At 39.3% G+C, this 17870-nt stretch overlaps 1 protein-coding gene across 4 annotated transcripts in view; it reads left to right on the top strand.

Annotated features, from left to right (window-relative positions):
* The window catches only part of LOC145451077 (heparan sulfate glucosamine 3-O-sulfotransferase 3B1-like), a 33823-nt gene extending 22325 nt beyond the window's left edge, over positions 1 to 11498 (top strand). For 3 of the 4 annotated variants that reach the window (XM_080329567.1, XM_080329569.1, XM_080329568.1), the window contains 4 exons: positions 2728 to 2896; positions 6112 to 6299; positions 6709 to 6793; positions 9838 to 10747. In XM_080329567.1, coding sequence (XP_080185693.1) covers positions 2728 to 2896; positions 6112 to 6299; positions 6709 to 6793; positions 9838 to 10125 — 730 coding nt within the window. In that variant the 3' untranslated portion in view covers positions 10126 to 10747. Of the gene's footprint in view, positions 1 to 2727; positions 2897 to 6111; positions 6300 to 6708; positions 6794 to 9837; positions 10748 to 11211 lie in introns of those variants that run through there. The other variant, XR_013918684.1, reaches the window with a different exon arrangement.
* The last annotated feature ends 6372 nt before the right edge of the window (positions 11499 to 17870 follow it).

The following is a 17870-nucleotide window of genomic DNA, read 5'->3' as shown; positions in this document are numbered from 1 at the left end:
TTGAACCACACTGAAGAGCATTGAATACTCATTATTTCTAGTCGCCCAAAAATGCAAAGAATCATCGCCTTCAAATCTACACATGAGCTTATCAGTCTCTTCACCATCTGAGTCATTTCATTGGTCTAATTAAACTTTTATTCAATTGTTTGCTTGCATAATTGAAAAGTCTTGAGTACTTTAATTGCGGAGGATTCATTACCTCTTCATCACTGGACGATTTTGTACAATGCATTGCTACTATGTATCATTTTTTGTTGTTTTTACGGCGGCATATCTGATATCAGAAAAGTGCAACGAAAGCAGTGGTGACAAATAGCGATGTCGGCAGAATTCGTCGGATGCGTTGATCTAGCCATTTTGATTCGCAAATTTCTTCATCTTCAAGTCATATAAAATAAGCCGAGTCAATGACTTGTGTCGAGTCATGTGTAATGACTCGAGTACAAGTCGAGTCAATCCAAATATTGACTCGTGTCGAGTCGAGTCATTTTCCCATTTCAAGAAAATGACTCGAGTCAAGTCAAGTCATAAAAAAATCGTGACTCGAGTCTGACTCGAGTCGAGTCATGACTCGAGTCATTACAACACTGGGAAAAGTACAATGGTGTATGCGCAGCAGCTATGAAGATTGCAGGCGTCTATGGTTCAACTTATCGTTGTGAATCAGCCTTCTCGGACATGAACGTCATCAAAAACAAACACAAAACACGCTTAATCAATGCACATCTGGAACACTCACTCAGAATTGCAGTGTCAAGTTACATACTGTGGCACGGGTAAACGGCAGGAGTAAATAGTAGCCCGCCGCTTCAATTATTACGTAAAAGTAGCCCTCGGTTGCAAAAAGGTTGGTGACCCCTGCTCTAGAGTCTAGACCAGGGGTCGGCAAACCCCGGCACGCGTGCTATTTGTGGAACGCAAAATGATTTTTCTTGGCACGCCAAATGTACAAAGGTCGTGGGCGATCCACAATTATTTCGCAAATCAACATAAAATAGAATCTTTTAGGGCAGATTTTACTTATCTTGAAATTATTTTCCGCGCTTCATGCGATTTATTGAACCTGATGTATTGATTATAATGTGGCAACCCCAAATAAACAAATATAAATATATATAGAAAATGTTTTGAAAAGCTATGCATAATATACAGAAATGAGTCAACCATATTAGCAGTTATGAAAGAACGTCAACCTAATATCGTATGAAACCATTTGGATGCTTTAGTCTACAAGACTACTGTCTATAGTCTACTGTGCAGCCCACGGGAGCGCAACTTATGAGCCGGCATTCCGGCGCTGGGCCTTTTCGACCTATAGAAGACACGACCTAGACCAGTGGTTCTCAACCTGGGGGGGGGGCGCCCCCTTTGGGAGGCGTGAAAGCATCTGAAGGGGGGCGCGAAGAAGCGGTCATCTGAAAAACATTTTGCGCTCTGCGCGATTTACCTCAAATTCAAGCGTGTTTGTCTATATATAGACCGAATTTCATGTTATTGAATTCTTTAATCAAAAGTCATAGGCCTAACCTTCCACGACATCAAACAATATGTTGGGGTTGCTAGCATCCTGGTTAGATTTTGTGATGTGACGATAAGGGGGACGCGAAAATTTTCACTTTCATAAAGGGGGGCGTGTCTAAAAAAAAGGTTGAGAACCACTGACCTAGACCTAAGGTTTCGGACAACATGCGACCATGCGACTCCTGTGTGGTGTATGCGTTGTCAAAATGATTGGCGGCGATAAAACCTTGAAACAAAATAATCGCCCCATGCTAGCCAAAACGTTCGACGTTCATCTGTCCACAGTTACAGGCGCCGAAATGACCAGCGCCGAATAGTCTAGTGCCCGCAGCTTGAGCCGCGTGTATCAAATGAGACCTGCCAAGGAAAATGATGAGCCCCGTGTTGAAATGCGAATTTGGAATAGTGTTCTTCTCTCATAAGGAGATATTCTTTTAGTTTCGACTGATTCCAATATATATGGAGCAACGACTATCTTTACAGGGTTACCATATTTTGGGAATCTGAAGAGAGGACACTTTTGAAAAATTTCCAGACTTACAATACCTGAGTAAAATCCGGAAAAATTGGTAAATTTGTTGCGACTTTGTAATTGATTGACTAAAAAAAATGAAAAAAAGTCCATTTGCAGGCTCAACTCCCAAGAGTCCCGCCGGACCGTCACTTGAGTACTGATTTCCTATATCCCAGTTGAATTTTAACATACATTTAACCAAAATTTTCAAAAAAGAGGACATTTGGGCGTCCTCCGAGGACACAGAGGATCTATCATTGCGCGACTGAAAATAAATTATGTAAATATTACGTACATGTAAGCGATAGGCCAGGTGCGGTAGCGACCAGAATTTACTCCCTTCGTGACCAATAATTCAGGAATCACTGCCGTAACGGATGCCGTTGCCAGCTGCAGAAAAACGGTTGCTGGTATTCCTGTTTGAAACGTTAAATATTAATAAATGGAATGTTTGGCACGCAAGCTGGTAATAATTTGAAGGTTGCCAGCCCCTGATCTAGACGGCCGAACGTGATTTCCAGATCTGACAAAATACGCTGGCTATACTTATCCGACCATTCGGGATGGGTTCACCCTGTCTCAAATAGAACGTATATACGCTAGGTCTAATCCATTGTGAAACGTCATGTTTATGTGGCTAATGCATTCGTGTAAATTGTCTGCAAGTGAAGTAAAAATTTCTGTTTCAGACGTCTGATGCCGAGGACCACCAAGCAGGATATGGTGATGGAGAAGTCTCCGTCCTATTTCCACCGCTTTTATATCCCTAGACGGATGAAGTCAGTCCTGCCGAATGTAAAACTGATCGCCATACTTTGTGATCCAGTGAACAGAACAATATCAGACTACGTTCAAGAAGTAAGATTTGCGTTTGAAGAGGGTTGTAACCAAGTCACAAGGCTCCGAGTCACAAGTCAATCTCACTTTTATAGTTTTGACTCGAGTTAAGTCGAGTCATTTTCAATTCACCACCAAGTCAAGTCAAAGTCAGAGTCAGCAACCAGAGGGTCGACTTCGAGTCATTGTATTATGACTCGAGTCCGAGTCCAAGTCATTGTGTTGACTGCTCAGTTTCCAGTTAAAGTCTCGTTAAACCCACTTTTTATAACTCTGTTTGGGGATATCGAATGGTTTGCATTTATAATTTACTAATTTTCAAGAACCAGTACTAACAGACGAAATCCGAATAGTGTGGTTACTTTACTATTCTTCAAAATTACAATGAAATGTCGGTCTGGGTCGTCTGAGTCTCGACTCATATGACTCGGCTCGAGTCATTTGCAGCCGGCACATATGCCTAATCGCTAGGATGGCGTGAACGTGAGGTATGTGAACCTAAGAAATTTGGAGGTTCGGGTTCGCAAACGGACTGTGAGGTTTTGCACTGTTGTGAACCTTTTTCATTATATTACAAATTTTCACGTCATTATATCATCTTTGGATTAAATTCTAGCCGGCGTTCGGGCTCTATCTTGATTTGATATGTTTATTGTATCATAAGATCCAGATCCGTCCGATGGGGTGTTGACTACTGTATTTTTGAGTTAATATCTGCCGCATGTATAGAAACACGCTTTCCTCTCCGATCAACATCAATGTAGCCATAGTCTGACAACGCCTTACGAATAGATTGTCTGGTCTAGCCTATAATAGCCTAAAATCTACTTAAGTACGAGTAGAAGTACTTCTTTCATAAGCAACCTCAAACTACTTCAAGTAGAAGTATAATTTACTGACTTTAAATCTACTCAAGTAAGTAAGTAGTTTTGAAAACGGTCGTAATTCGTTTGCATGGACTGTCAAACCTGCAAATTGAGCTATGCAGAAGGTGCCTGGAGTGTGAGTCGTATTGATGCACACCAGGAGAGGAGATATCAGTTTTCGACAGAACAAGCATGCGCCCGCAACATGAGATGCAAATTATAGTATTGATATGAAAATGTGATACTAACCCTTTGTTTAGTCGAACACCCCGTTTTAGAAAATATCATGACATGGCAGCCTACCCCATATTATCAGGCCCCTAATTTAGGCGAAGAGGTATACATAGAAATTGTATCGGATACGGTTTAAACACTTTGTGCGATTAGTATCGGCCTACGTTAATAAAAAAATATGGCGGATCGTAAAATTACCACATAGTGTAGCTTTATTTTTGGAAAATGGAGGCATTACTACACATGCTTTTATACTTCAACATGTATGTTCTGCAGATAAAAGAACTGAAAGTAGCCTATTTAAAACTCAAAGTATGATTCGCAGAATTGAAAGACAAATACAAATACCACGTTTAGAAAGCGGAAAATATATTTCATGTCTTTTGTCCAGAAGTTTCAAAGGTGGTCTGCTAAATCAGGTGCAACTTTCAAAAAAGTCGGAGTCCACTTTTCCAGATTAGCACACGTCAAGGGCTGCTTGATTACGATATGATAGGTAATTGCCGGAATGTGAAACGGTAGATTCAAGCGTTTTGGTGGGCAATATTTACTGTGATGAAATATTTGATATGGGCGACAATGCCGTATGAGCGGAACCACGCAATTCGGTACCTAAATTATCTTCACCGACGCTTTCGCGGAAACATGTTTGTCACTCTATAACTACTGTGCGCGAAGCGCAACAAAAGTTCTGGGCTTTGCTTGACTTTGATGAAAATTAAATGTTGGTACTCCGTGAAAATAGCCTTGGAATTCCTATGGCTATCTTTCATATTGGAGGATTAGACTACTTCTACTTGACAAACTGAAAATAGCGAAAAGTATGTACGTAGATCACAAAATATTACGAAGTAGAAGTAGAAGTACAAGTAGAGAAAATCAGATCTACTTGAGTAAGTACCAGAAGTAGCGGTAAACTACTTGAGTACTTCGAAAAAGTAGAAGTACCTCGTTACTGACCACCTCTGGAGATATCGTAGTGGTATAATCCACAGCTCCAACACCGATCGGTTGTGGGTTTGAGTCTGACCGAGGTCGATCCCATAATTCCTACCTAGGTGCTGGAGGTTTATCTGGGCCCCTCCTCGCCATCTCATCCGCATAAGCGGTGTCTTAAAAACCCTAGAAGTGGACCGTCCTACAAGTCGGCAGCTATACGGATTCAAAAATAAGGAATATAGACCTGGTGTAATTGACCATTGTAGTCGACAAACATCATGAATACCACACACAACAACAACAACAACAACAACAACAACTGGTAAGTACTCGTCGAAATTGTTGCCAAAACGAACCGGCACCACTTCATTCCTGGGGGTTGAGCATTCGTCATATACAGAAGTGGTCAGTAACGAGCTACTTCTACTTTTTCGAAGTACCCAGGTAGTTTTCTTTTACTTTCAATACTCTCTCAAGTAGATCTAATATTCTTCTACTTGTACTTGGTAATATTTTGTGATATACTTACTTACTATTTACAGTTGGTCAAGTAGAAGTATTGGATTCTTCCAGTGAGAGAAAGAGAGATAGTGGGACGCAGTAATTTGGGGGCTGTTTTCACGGTGTGCCAGTAAGCAATTTAATTTTTTTTGCAAAATTTTAGGCACAAAAGTTAAGCAAAATCCATAATTTTAGTTGCGGTCAGTGTGAGATAGATATGGAGTGACAAATATGTTTCCACGAAAGTATATCGGTCTAAATAATTTAAGTACCTGGTTGAGCGGTTCCCTCTTTTCGCATCGCATTGTTGCCCATATCATATGTTTCATCATAGTAAATATGGCCCAAGAAAACGTTTTGATCTCTCGTATCGTAATCTAGCAAGACACGGCATGGCCTAACCTCTAAAAACTGGTCCTCGAATTTTGAGAGCTCGACCCTCTTTTAGCGAACCACCGTTGATGCTTGCTTGACAAAAGACGTGCAATTTATTTTTGATGTTTTGAAAATAGTGTGTGTGTGTTCTTTTCTCTAAAGAATATCATTACTTTGCGTTCATCTAATTTATCTGAATTCCTTTTCCGGAGTACATGCTGCTTGAAGTCCAGACATTTATTTCGAATATGTGTTCTTCGCGAAATATGATGCGGTCATATAGGTATTTACTGATAGTGACGGTTGAGTATTGTGATTTAGACGGCGATGGGGAATATTCCGAAAAATTCTACTTTCGATTCCTACATACCTAAAATGATCGACGCTACAAGTCGGATAAAAGCGTATCAAGATTACGACGAGAGAGTAATCAGAGATATTGATAAGAATTTCACCACAGGCGCCTCTCATCTACTATCAGTAGCTTTGTATTACTATCATTTGACAAGGTAAGCGTTTAACTTTTTTATCGGGTTGCATTTAAAACAAAAGTAAATTTAAATCAAACGTGTTTCATATTTTTTGTTGTTGATTGCCACTGACAATTGAAAAGATAGGGTAAATATGGCTTTTTTGACGAAAAGGGATTCCGAAATCTGTCATAAACGGACCAAATATATATTTAGCCAGGACTACATCGGTGTTCATTATCATCAGACCACCCATTACCGAATTAAATTTACCACATCACCAAAAGAGCCATATGTTCCCTACCTACACCTATAGCTCAAATACTCCTCAGGCCAAATGCTCGTTCAGTGCAAGCCCCAATCGGTTGTGCAGCATGAAATCGCCTGCGGTAATTAGTCTGTAACCTGAATGCAATGCAATGCAATGTATTAAAATTCTTCATTTTAGATGGTTTCGCTCTTATGGCCGCAGCCAATTCTTCATAATCGACGGAGCCAATCTAATTACCGATCCCGGGCAAGTCGTGGAAGATGTAAGTTATGAATATCGCGGTTACAAGTATAATCATAGTGTCCCATATGGTGTCGACGCAAGCAAATCTCACGGCTCAATGAAACTGGTTCACGTCATACTTTACATTTAATCAAAGGCAAATTGACGGTGATTTTTGACCGGCTTGCCGAGCATTAAATTTGATGAATCGGGTATCAATCGAAAGCTGACGCAGTACTGCTTGAGAAAATATAAATTTTATACCGCTCATAGTCCTGGAACCCCCACAATCCGCCCCAAATTATTCATTGTTGAGGAGATTGGCAGTGCGCAACAATGCTGTCTAGCGAAACGAGAGAGTAGCTCGAGAGCAATGATGCGGCTGCGCGTCGAGAGTGAGATCAGCTGGCGTCGCGGCAATGGCAATAGGCAATCGCGTCGCAATAAATGCGAAGCATCATCTGCTCTTCCAGGCTCTTGGTAGAAAAAAAACTATGCCGCATGTAAACAATGCTTGCCCTGCTGCATGGCTGCATGGTCTTTGTTGTGGGATTTCTCGAAATCCACCATCCGATTATTTACAGTTTGGTGCCCATACGGAGTGAAGGTTATGTCGTTTATTCCTATAGCAATCAGTAAATTCGCAACATCTGCGTCTGCTGCCGTTGCTGTAGACGCGGCTGACAGCCGGGAAGATACTCTCGGTGCCCCATCCTCGTCATTAATCGCCGGTAATTCCTGTATTATTTCCGGACTAAGCCAATCGACCCCATGATCTGACACTGACATATTTAATGTTTATAGCTGCATAGACGGAAATATCTATTAGTTGCAGAAGAATGCGCGAAGGTTCATAAGGCCCTAATGCATTCTGTGCACCAAGTACTATCCTTACAGATCAACGAAAGGCTCGTAACGTGTGCGACTATAGAAAGTATCGACACCCGCCATCAACAGCGCAGCCTGCCTATGGGGTCCGACACAACAAGCGGGCTAATACAATATTTAATGTATATAGCTATACCTAGACGGAAGGATCTCTATAAGTTGAAAGATATTGCGCGAAAATTCATAGGGCCCTAATACATTCTGTGGACCCAGTTCTACCCTTACCTTACTAGTCAATAAGGAAAGACTGGTAATGTGTGCTCGCTTCTAGCGAGGCGCTTAAAGAAAGTATCAACAGCGCGACGTGTCTCTGGAGCCCTACACAACAAGCGGGCTAAGCCAATCGATATCATAAAAATCTGGCATATACAATGTAGATTACTTGGACGTAGCCTAAATATCTCTATAAGTAGAAGGATAATGCGCGAAAATTGGTAGGGCCCGAATACATTCTGTGGACCCAGTTCTACCCTTACAAGTCAAGGAAAGGCTGGTAAGGTCTGCTCGCTTCTACCGAAGCGCATAGAAAAAGTATCAACAGCGCAGCGTTTCTCTGCGACGCGATTGCACATTGCTATTGCCGCGACGCCAGCTGATTTCACTCTTGCCGCGCAGCTGAGATGAGCGGATTTGGAATTCATATGTCCTAATCGAATCTAAATCCGAAGCATTAAATCCAAATCCTAATCCTAATCCAAAACTTTTGTATATTCAAGTCCATGTCGAGTCTTAATCCGATTCCCACTTTGAAATTCAGAAAAATGCTAATTTATGCAAGGGAGGAATTGGAATTTTTCTTTCACAACCAACGATTCTCTAGATTTAAGATAACTGAGCATAGAGCTGGACCTCTCATAATCATTGGCACTAAGTGTACCAGAGTGTAATGTACCATAAGTACATTAACAACTGATCTGAATAAAGTTTGTCGCCATTCGCCACACGACATATCAATATCTCAGAAAATCGGTAAATCCAACCCAAATCCTAATCTGTTCAGAAAAAATCTCTTATCCTAATCCAATCCAAATCCGACAAAATTTCACAAATCATGTTTTTTCAAATCCTAATCCTAATCCATGCTCATCTCTGCCGCGCAACCGCATCCTTTCGTTTGAGCTACTGTCTCGTTTCGCCAGACAGCATTGTTGCGTCACACTGCCAATCTCATAAACAATGAATAATTTGGGGCTGATTGTGGGGGTTCCAGGACCATGAGCGGAATAAAATTTATATTTTCTCAAGCAGTACAGCGTCAGCTTTCGATTGATACCCGGTTCATCAAATTTAATGCTCGGCAAGCCGGTCAAAAATCACCGTCAATTTGCCTTTGATTAAATGTAAAGTATGACGTTAACCAATTTCATTGAGCCGTGAGATTTGCTTGCGTCGACACCATATAGGACACTATGGTATAATAACAACATATTGCTAATTTGTTCACACAAAGTTTCTGGATGACAGTGATCAGTAGCGGACGTCACTCATGCACATAAGCTGATTCGAATATATGTAGGAAATAGTTTGTGATTGTGAATGAGAAATATCATATTCAAGCAACAAAATTACTTGTGTGTTACCAGTGTATTATCCGTAGACTTTATCAAGTCAAAAATCGGTTATATCATCGCAGGTGGCGCATCCTTTTGCGTTGCAAGCATCCTCGAATTTGTTCGTGGGCTCAAATTAATTATATGACTCACAGACGATTTGATTTGCTTTTCAAACCCATTTTTTGAATTCAATAAGTCTTCTTTTCAGAAATCTTTAATTCTCCTATCTCAGTACAATAAACGATATCTTCAAGGAATGGAATGGAGCTCGTACTAATTTCACGGTTGTTCTTGTATTTGTTGTTTTGGCATTGTGTTTCGACTGCATAGGGCATTTTACACTAGGCCTATATCCTTTATTATGACGATGTATCTGACGACTTTTAGCGCGGCCCACTTCTAGGCTTTTTAAGACACTGCTTACACGGATCACGGTATTTCTGACGTTCGCTACTAATTACAGTCGTTCGATAATTTTATACTGAATATATTAACAATATGAAGATATCCGGCCGTGCAATTCTGAATTTGTGTACCCCGAGTGCATCGTTTATTTAGAGTGATGTACTGAAAGAAAGTGCTGCATCGAATCGCGGAATTGTGTCATTGTATTTATAAAACTGACCTTCACGATCTCTCTTAGCTTCAAGATTTCCTTGGAATTCCAAAACTGATCATATCCGAGGATTTTGCGAAAGACGATCGTGGCTTCTATTGCTTCCGGCCTCCTCATGTCATTGACGAAAATGGAGAAAAACGAATCGTTTCAGATGAGATGGCGTGTTCTAATGAGGGTGTAAAGGGGCGAACTAGACTCGGAAGATGGGAGTACCAGCCTTCAGCAGATACGATCAACAATTTGAAAGATTTCTTTCGTCCTTTTAACGAGAAACTCTTCAAACTTTTGGGTCGGAGATTTGAATGGCAATAACGCTAGGGTAACCATATTTTGGAAATCTGAAAAGAGGACACTTTTTCAAAATTTTGAGACTTGAAAAACAGGAGGAAAATCCCGAAAAAATGGTGAATTTTTCCCACATTGTTGTCGGTTGACTTTAAAAAAGGTCACAGGTGCCCCAAATACAGTTTTTCTTTCACAGTATCAGGTGGTTGACTAAGAAAAAGGTCAACTTTTCCGTCCAGCTCCCGAAATACCCGGTGGAGCGTTACTTCAGTGATGTTTTACTGTTTCTAAGTCGATTCTGCCATATATTTAAACAAGATTCTCAAAAAAGAGGACATTTGGGCGTCCTCTCCTCCGAGGACACTTTTAAAATAGTCAAAAAAGAGGACAAATCCTCTTAAAAGAGGACGTATGGTAGGCTAACCCTAAATAACGCCCAGCAAAGTTTCATACGCGAATAACGTGGCGAATCAATTATCACCATAGGTGGTCAGGAACGAAGTACTTGTACTTTGTCGAGGTACTCAACTACCGACTTGTGGTACTTGGTCTCGAAAATCCAATTTTCCACTACTTTTACCTCTATGTCGTCATCTTTTGTGCCTTAATTACTTTTTTTCCGTTATTTACAGTTTGTCAAGTTGAATTATTCTGTTCTTCTAATGAGAGATAGGTAGGGAGAGAGAGAGGGAGAGAGAGAGGGAGAGGGAGAGGGAGAGAGAGGGAGAGAGAGAGGGAGAGAGAGGGGGGGGAGAAAGAGGGAGAGAGAGGGAGAGAGGGAGAGAGGAAGAGAGACAGAGATAGAGAAATTTAAGACTCGTTTTCACGGAATTTCAATTTTCGCAAAGTCAAGTATGGTCCAGATTTCCGCCGTGGTTCGCGCGAAATAGATATGGAGTAAAAAGGTTTTCTTGAAATTATCTGTCAATATAAGTTGGGCGGCGGGTTTCGTGATCTCTTTCCCACCGCAATATCGCCAATGTGAAATGTTTCATAACAGTAAATATGGCTAAGAAAAATCTTTGGAACTACTGTTTCGGAATCTAGCAGGACATAGTACTAATCTGAAAACGTGGTTCTCGACTGTGAAGCGTTATGACCCTGTTTTAACAGATCACCGTTGAATATTTCCGGACAAAAGACTTGGAACATATTTTCTTCATTTAAAAAATTGTTTCGTACTTCTTTTTATAGACGGTTACATTACTTTGAATTCCTATAATTAATTCGAGTTCGTTTTCTGGAGCAAATGTATGTTGAAGTTTAGAACTAATTGCAGTACTGTGTTTGTCTTCCGAAAGTAAAATTAAATATAAATAGCAATTTTACGGTCTATCATTTCTTTAATAAACGTACTAATCACGCAAAACGTTAATGCAGCATTCGATATTACTTATTCGTATTGCAGTAGTATGATAAAGCAATTTATACGCCGGCCAATCCCAGAAGGCCACGTCGCCTTAATTGCCACGCCTACATTGCCACATCATCCGCCCATTGCCGCATCATCCGCGTCTCAGGCTATTTAGAATGTAAACACTCTCATAATATAATTAACGTCGGACTATGGCCGGTCCATGCTTCCGAGAAATAAATAACATTCATTATACGTTAGATGATACTTTCCTTAGATAATATAGTATGTGTATTTAGGACTAATATTCTAATATGTGTATTTAGGACTAATGCGACTACTTCGAAAACGCGTACTGATCTGTTTTGGGAATATGAATTCTCGCTTATTCTTATGTGAATTTAGAACTTTGTATTTTCGCGGATCAATAATTAATTAATGTTCATTTATAAACGCGTAACAGAAATCACGCAAAAGTCGATATTACTTTGTGATGATTTTGATGTTGTTCCATACCGATTGGGAAGATAGCACACTCAATTTCGTAACCAACTACATAATCCCTAGTTACGTAGTCAGACGCATATCGGCATTTACGCAAAATCGGTATTGCTTAGCGATAATTTTGATCACTATGTTTTATCGCTCGCCGCCAGACTATTGCCGTTTGTATTTATGAACAAATTTCGAAAACTATGATGTCTACGCAAGACTATATTCGCAAGATATTCTATTATGTGTATTTAGGACTGTGTATTTTCGCGGATAGTATGAGCTCTCAGATAACACTCATCCACGTTGAACTATAGGCGTGGTTATTTGATGATGTATTAAAATTCTACGCACATTTCGCGCGATCAACATAATATTAATACCTAGTAACGATTCAACTTCATGACATTTTCAGTATTAAACAGAAATATAGACCTAGAATACTAACTTTTATTCATTAACGTAGTAAAACGCATAACAGAATTCACGCAAAAGTCGATCGGTATTTGCAATAAAGCCTAAAAATTAGAGTCGCATCTTTTCGCAATTTATGCAGCTATTCGCGCAGACTTTGCCGCATTTGCTGTATCTGAAGTAGAATTTCAGCGTCGTTATTCGCTATAAGCCGAGAAATGCACCTTCGCGCAATTTATATAGCCAAACGCATTAACTTTTCTGCATCTGAAGTAGAATTTCAGCGTCGTTATTTGTTATAAGCCGACAAATGTACCTTCGCGCAATTTTTACAGGCAGTCTCACCCACTTTGCTGCGTCTGAAGTAGAATTTCAGCGTCATTGTTTGCTATAAGCCGGGAAATTAGAGTCGCTGCTTCGCGCCATTTTACAGCCAGTCTCACACACTTTGCTGCATCTGAGCTTCATACTAATACATGCATAATTTTTGCATGACGAGAATACGGGTAATACGGTCAATAAACGCCGGAGGCGAGTCATTTAAACCTTGTTGCTAGATAATACCGCTTTCGGCTACAACAAAGTTGCCCTGCAACAAAAAATAGAAGCCCTAATGATCATGCAGAGGAAAGTTCAATTATACATCGAATTATTCGAATAGACTATCTACATTGTATAGGTATGAAGTGAAATAGAACGGAGTTTACGCAAAAGTTGCTATTGATCATAGACCAAGCTTGCTTTCAGAGCTGGAAACTAAATGCACATGAAAATTTAACTAGGTTTTCCCCACACGCATCAAATGTAGGCCTACTCAAGTGTTTATGAGGTGGCGAATAGTTCGAAGGTTGTTGGCATGCAAGGACGTCACATAGAATTGTGGAGTTTTCTGTAAACTATAATCCAGTGATCTATTTTCAATCACTATACTTTTAATAATCTAAAGTAAGTAGCCTACTTGAATGTCATTAAAGAAAGCAGATTTGTATGAAAACTCGTTAAATAGAAGTAAAAGTAGCCTAGAAACATGACTACTTACTGAAAAATCGTTACGTAGAAGTGGGGTTAGTCTACGAACATAACCACTTACTTATTTTGAAATCTCTACTTGTACTTGTATTCGTACTTTACCTTTACACGTCGTTTTTGTATAGTGGATACTAATTTTATTAAAAATTAAAAAGTGCGAAAAATTACATTTTATCCCGGAACGTAGCAGGAAAAATCGTATAAATTTTGTAAAGTAGATGGAAAACTACACTATTCCGATGCAGTAAAGACTCTTACACTCTGGATTTTGTGCAGTATATACTAATTTTACATTGCGGAGTATTCCATAAACGTTAATCCAGTGATCCTCCTTCTATTTTCAATCACGATCCGCTTATTATTCTAGGCTTCGAACCCCACACCCAGTACGTTTTATGGGGATTAATATTTTTAGATTAAATATAGCGTATCGAGACTTCGTGAAACTTACTTGGAAATAGTTATTTCTACCCTAATTTAATAGATTTCTCAGATATCGTAGCAACGGAACTGGCTTGAGCGAGCGGTTAAGGCATTGGACTTGAGTTTCAATGAACAAGTGTTATAAGTTACTCATGTTTACAACACAACCTAAACGCAAAGTGCACGAATTTCCATATTGATCAAATACCACAAACTTTGCTGGCTTTCAGAGTTAGTAACTAAGCGCGTAACAGAATTTACCTAAAAAAGTCAGTACTCCGAAATTTTTGTAAAGTTTAGCTTTTTGGCGTGGGATTTAAGTTCCAATGAACAAGTGTTCACATATAGGTTCGAATCCCACACCCACTACGTTTTACGAGAATTAATATTTTTAGATTCAAATTTAGCGTATTGAGTACTTTTTCTGCCTTTTTCAGCGCATTAGAGACGTTTACACTATGGATTTCGTGAGCTTTACTTGAGTTTTATAAATTAACGTAAAAGTAGTCATTTCCGAGTAAGTAAAACGTTCGTATTGTAGGTTCATTTCTGCTTAATACTATAATTACCATGGAGTTGAAGCAGTCCAATATCAAAAACACCCGAAAGTATTTGTTGCATATAGCTAAAAACCTAATTAAGTACTCTGAAGAAGTACAAGTTGCACAGTTTGTGGTATTTCTATGACATCGAAATTTAGCTGACCAGAACTTATACTTGAGTACTTCGAAATGTACAAGTACTTTACCTTCAGACGACGTTTCTGTAAAATGAATACTGATTTTATTAAAAAATAAAAAAGCACGAAAAATTACATTTTATCCCAAACCATCATACGCATATCTGTTTTGCGTGAACATAGCATATACCTAAACATAGTCAATTTTAATAGCAGAATTGCCGTGTTAAACATTGAATTCTCACCATGAAAGTCGGAACGCGGTTATAGGAGAGTATAACAATGCGCCATACCAAATCCCATCACACATTTCATGATGGAACAACTTTAAAACTAACGCGGCTCTACATCGACTTTTTGCGTACATCTGTTTTGTAGGAGCGTATAGCACGTACCCATACATAGCCAACTTTAATAACGGAATTACCATGCTTAACATTGAATCCCAACTCGATACTTGATACGTAGTTGTAGGACATTATGGCAATGCACCATGCTGAATTTCATCACACATCTAATGATGGAACACCTTTGAAACTATCGCAGTCGAATACCGACTTTTACGCATATCTGTTTTTCGTGAACATAGCATATACCCATACATAGTCAATTTTAATAGCAGAATTAGCATGCTAAACATTAAATTCTCACCTTGAACGTTGGTACGCAGTTGTAGGACATAATAACAATGCATCATACCAAATTTCGTCAGACATTTCATGATGTAACACCTTTAAAACCAACGCAGTTCTATACAAACTTCTGGCTAAATCTGTTTTTCCGTAGCGTAGCACGTACCTATACATAGTCAACTTCAATAACGGAATTAGCATGTTAATAATCGACTACCCACCTTGAAACTCGGTACGCAGTTGTAAGACATTATGACAATGCACCATGTCAAATTTTGTTACGCATTTCATGATTGAACAACTTTAAAACTAACGCAGTTCCATACCGACTTTAGCTGGAGCGTAGCACGTACCGATGCATACTCAACTTTAATAACGGAATTACCGAGCTAAACATTGAATGCGCAACTTGAAGATTGGTTCACAGGTGTAGGACAGTATGATAATGGAACATATCAAATTTCATCACACATTTCATGATGGAACACCTTTAAAACTAACGCAGTTCTATACCAACTTCGCAGGAATCTGTTTGCGGGAGCGTAGCACGTACCTATGCGTGATCAACTTTAGTGATGGAATTACAGATGTAATTAAGTTTCAACACTTTTACAACGATTCGTCTTGCTTCCTATAACATCCCACTCAATGCCCTCGTTATTAGGCTGTAATCTCAGCCTGAGCTATGTCTTGAAGCCTACGGGACTCTGCAAATTGTTTCGATTTATTCTCTCCGTTTCAATTCAAGATAAGGAAGCCCATTTCACTCAAAATATCGATGCCTACGGTACTCTACAAAATTTTCTGATTAATTCTTCCTATGCTTATTTATCATAAGAAAGATGATTTGACACCTAAAGTACGAAATACTTGTTCGCTTGAGCTAAGCCGCAGCGCTCGGAGTGGAATTTAATAACGCAGTCGAATACCGACTTTTACGCATATCTGTTTTGCGTGAACATAGCATATACCTACTATACTTAGTCAATTTTAATAGCAGAATCACAATGCTAAACATTGAATTCCCACCTTGAAAGTTGATACGCTGTTACAGGACATGACAACAATGCACCATACCAAATTCCGTCGCACATTTCATGATGGAACAACTTTAAAACTAACGCGGCTCTACACCGACTTTTTGCGTACATATGTTTTGTGGGAGCGTATGATAACACGTACCCATACATAGTCAATTTTAATAACGGAAATACCATGCTTAACATTGAATCCCAACTCGAAACTTGATACGTAGTTGTAGGACATTATGGCAATGCACCATATCAAATTTCGTCACACATTTCATGATGTAACACCTTTAAAACTAACGCAGTTCTCTACAGACTTTTGCGTAAATTTGTTTTTCGGTAGCGTAGCACGTACCTATACAATAACGGAAGTACCATGCTAATAATCAAATCCCCACCCTGAAACTTTGTACGCATGCAGTTGTAGGACATAATGAAAATACACCATACCAAATTTCGTCAGACATTTCATGATGTAACACCTTTAAAACCAACGCAGTTCTATACCGACTTTTGACTAAATCTATTTGTCCGTAGCGTAGCACGTACCTATACAGTATACATAGTCAACTTTAATAACGGAATTACCATGTTGATAATCGACTCCCCACCTTGAAACTCGGTACGCAGTTGTAACACAATGCACCATGTCAAATTCGGTTACGCATTTCATGATGGAACACCTTTAAAACTAACGTAGTTCTATACCGATTTCACGTGAATCTGTTTGCGGGAGCGTAGCACGTACCTATGCGTAGTCAACTTTAATGACGGAATTACAGATGTAATTAAGTTTCAACACTTTTACAATGATTCGTCTTGCTTCCTATAACATCCCACTCGAAGCCCTCGTTATTAGGTTATGATCTCAGCCTGAGCTATGTCTTGAAGCCTACGTGAATCTGCAAATTGTTTCGATTTATTCTGTCAGTTTCAATTTAAGATAAGGGAACCCATTTCACTCAATGTATCGATGCCTACGGTACTCTACAAAATTTTCTGATTAATTCTCCCTATGTTAATTTATCATAAGAAAGATGATTTGAATCCTAAAGTACGAAATACTTGTTCGCTTGAGCTGAGCCGCAGCGCTTGGAGTGGAATTTTACGAGGTATGTGGACTCATTTCGAAGGGCTCTAGGCCATAGGAGCATACTTTACGCTCCAATTCGACTCCCATACATTCCATATAGTTACTAACAGAACCATTGAGTACCAGCCTGGAAATTTCGCGTAGCACTAGATGGCATGTATACAATTTCATGACATCCGACAGTACGACGGAGACTATCAAAATATCGACAGAAGCCCTCTATTCTTTTCTGAAATAATCAAGGTTTTATCAGGACTTCCCTTCATATAAACTCCAGCAGAATCACTAATAACCTCTCAAGTTTACTCAATTTACTCTAATTTGACACTCGAGTACTTAATCCCTATTTTCTGCAAGTATGATACAGGCTATCGCTCGATACTCAACGATTCGTAATTTTGCTGGAATACAAGTACAATTAGGGATTAAAAAGTAACTAATATAGGTGGTTATGTTTGTAGATTATTTACACTTCTATACTTACCGGTTTTTCAGGAGAAACTACCTACTTTTAGGACTTTATATTTTAAAGTAGCTTGAGGTTACGTTTGTATCACTTTGACAAGTGCTATCACCAAAAACTGCTTTTGATAAACTCTTACACTTTCACTAAACTTCTACACTGAAT

Source organism: Botryllus schlosseri, chromosome 11 (genome assembly GCF_051294905.1).
Source record: "Botryllus schlosseri isolate E-star chromosome 11, Bs_hap1, whole genome shotgun sequence".
Taxonomy (NCBI): domain Eukaryota; kingdom Metazoa; phylum Chordata; class Ascidiacea; order Stolidobranchia; family Styelidae; genus Botryllus; species Botryllus schlosseri.
This window is presented reverse-complemented; position numbering and strand designations above follow the sequence as displayed.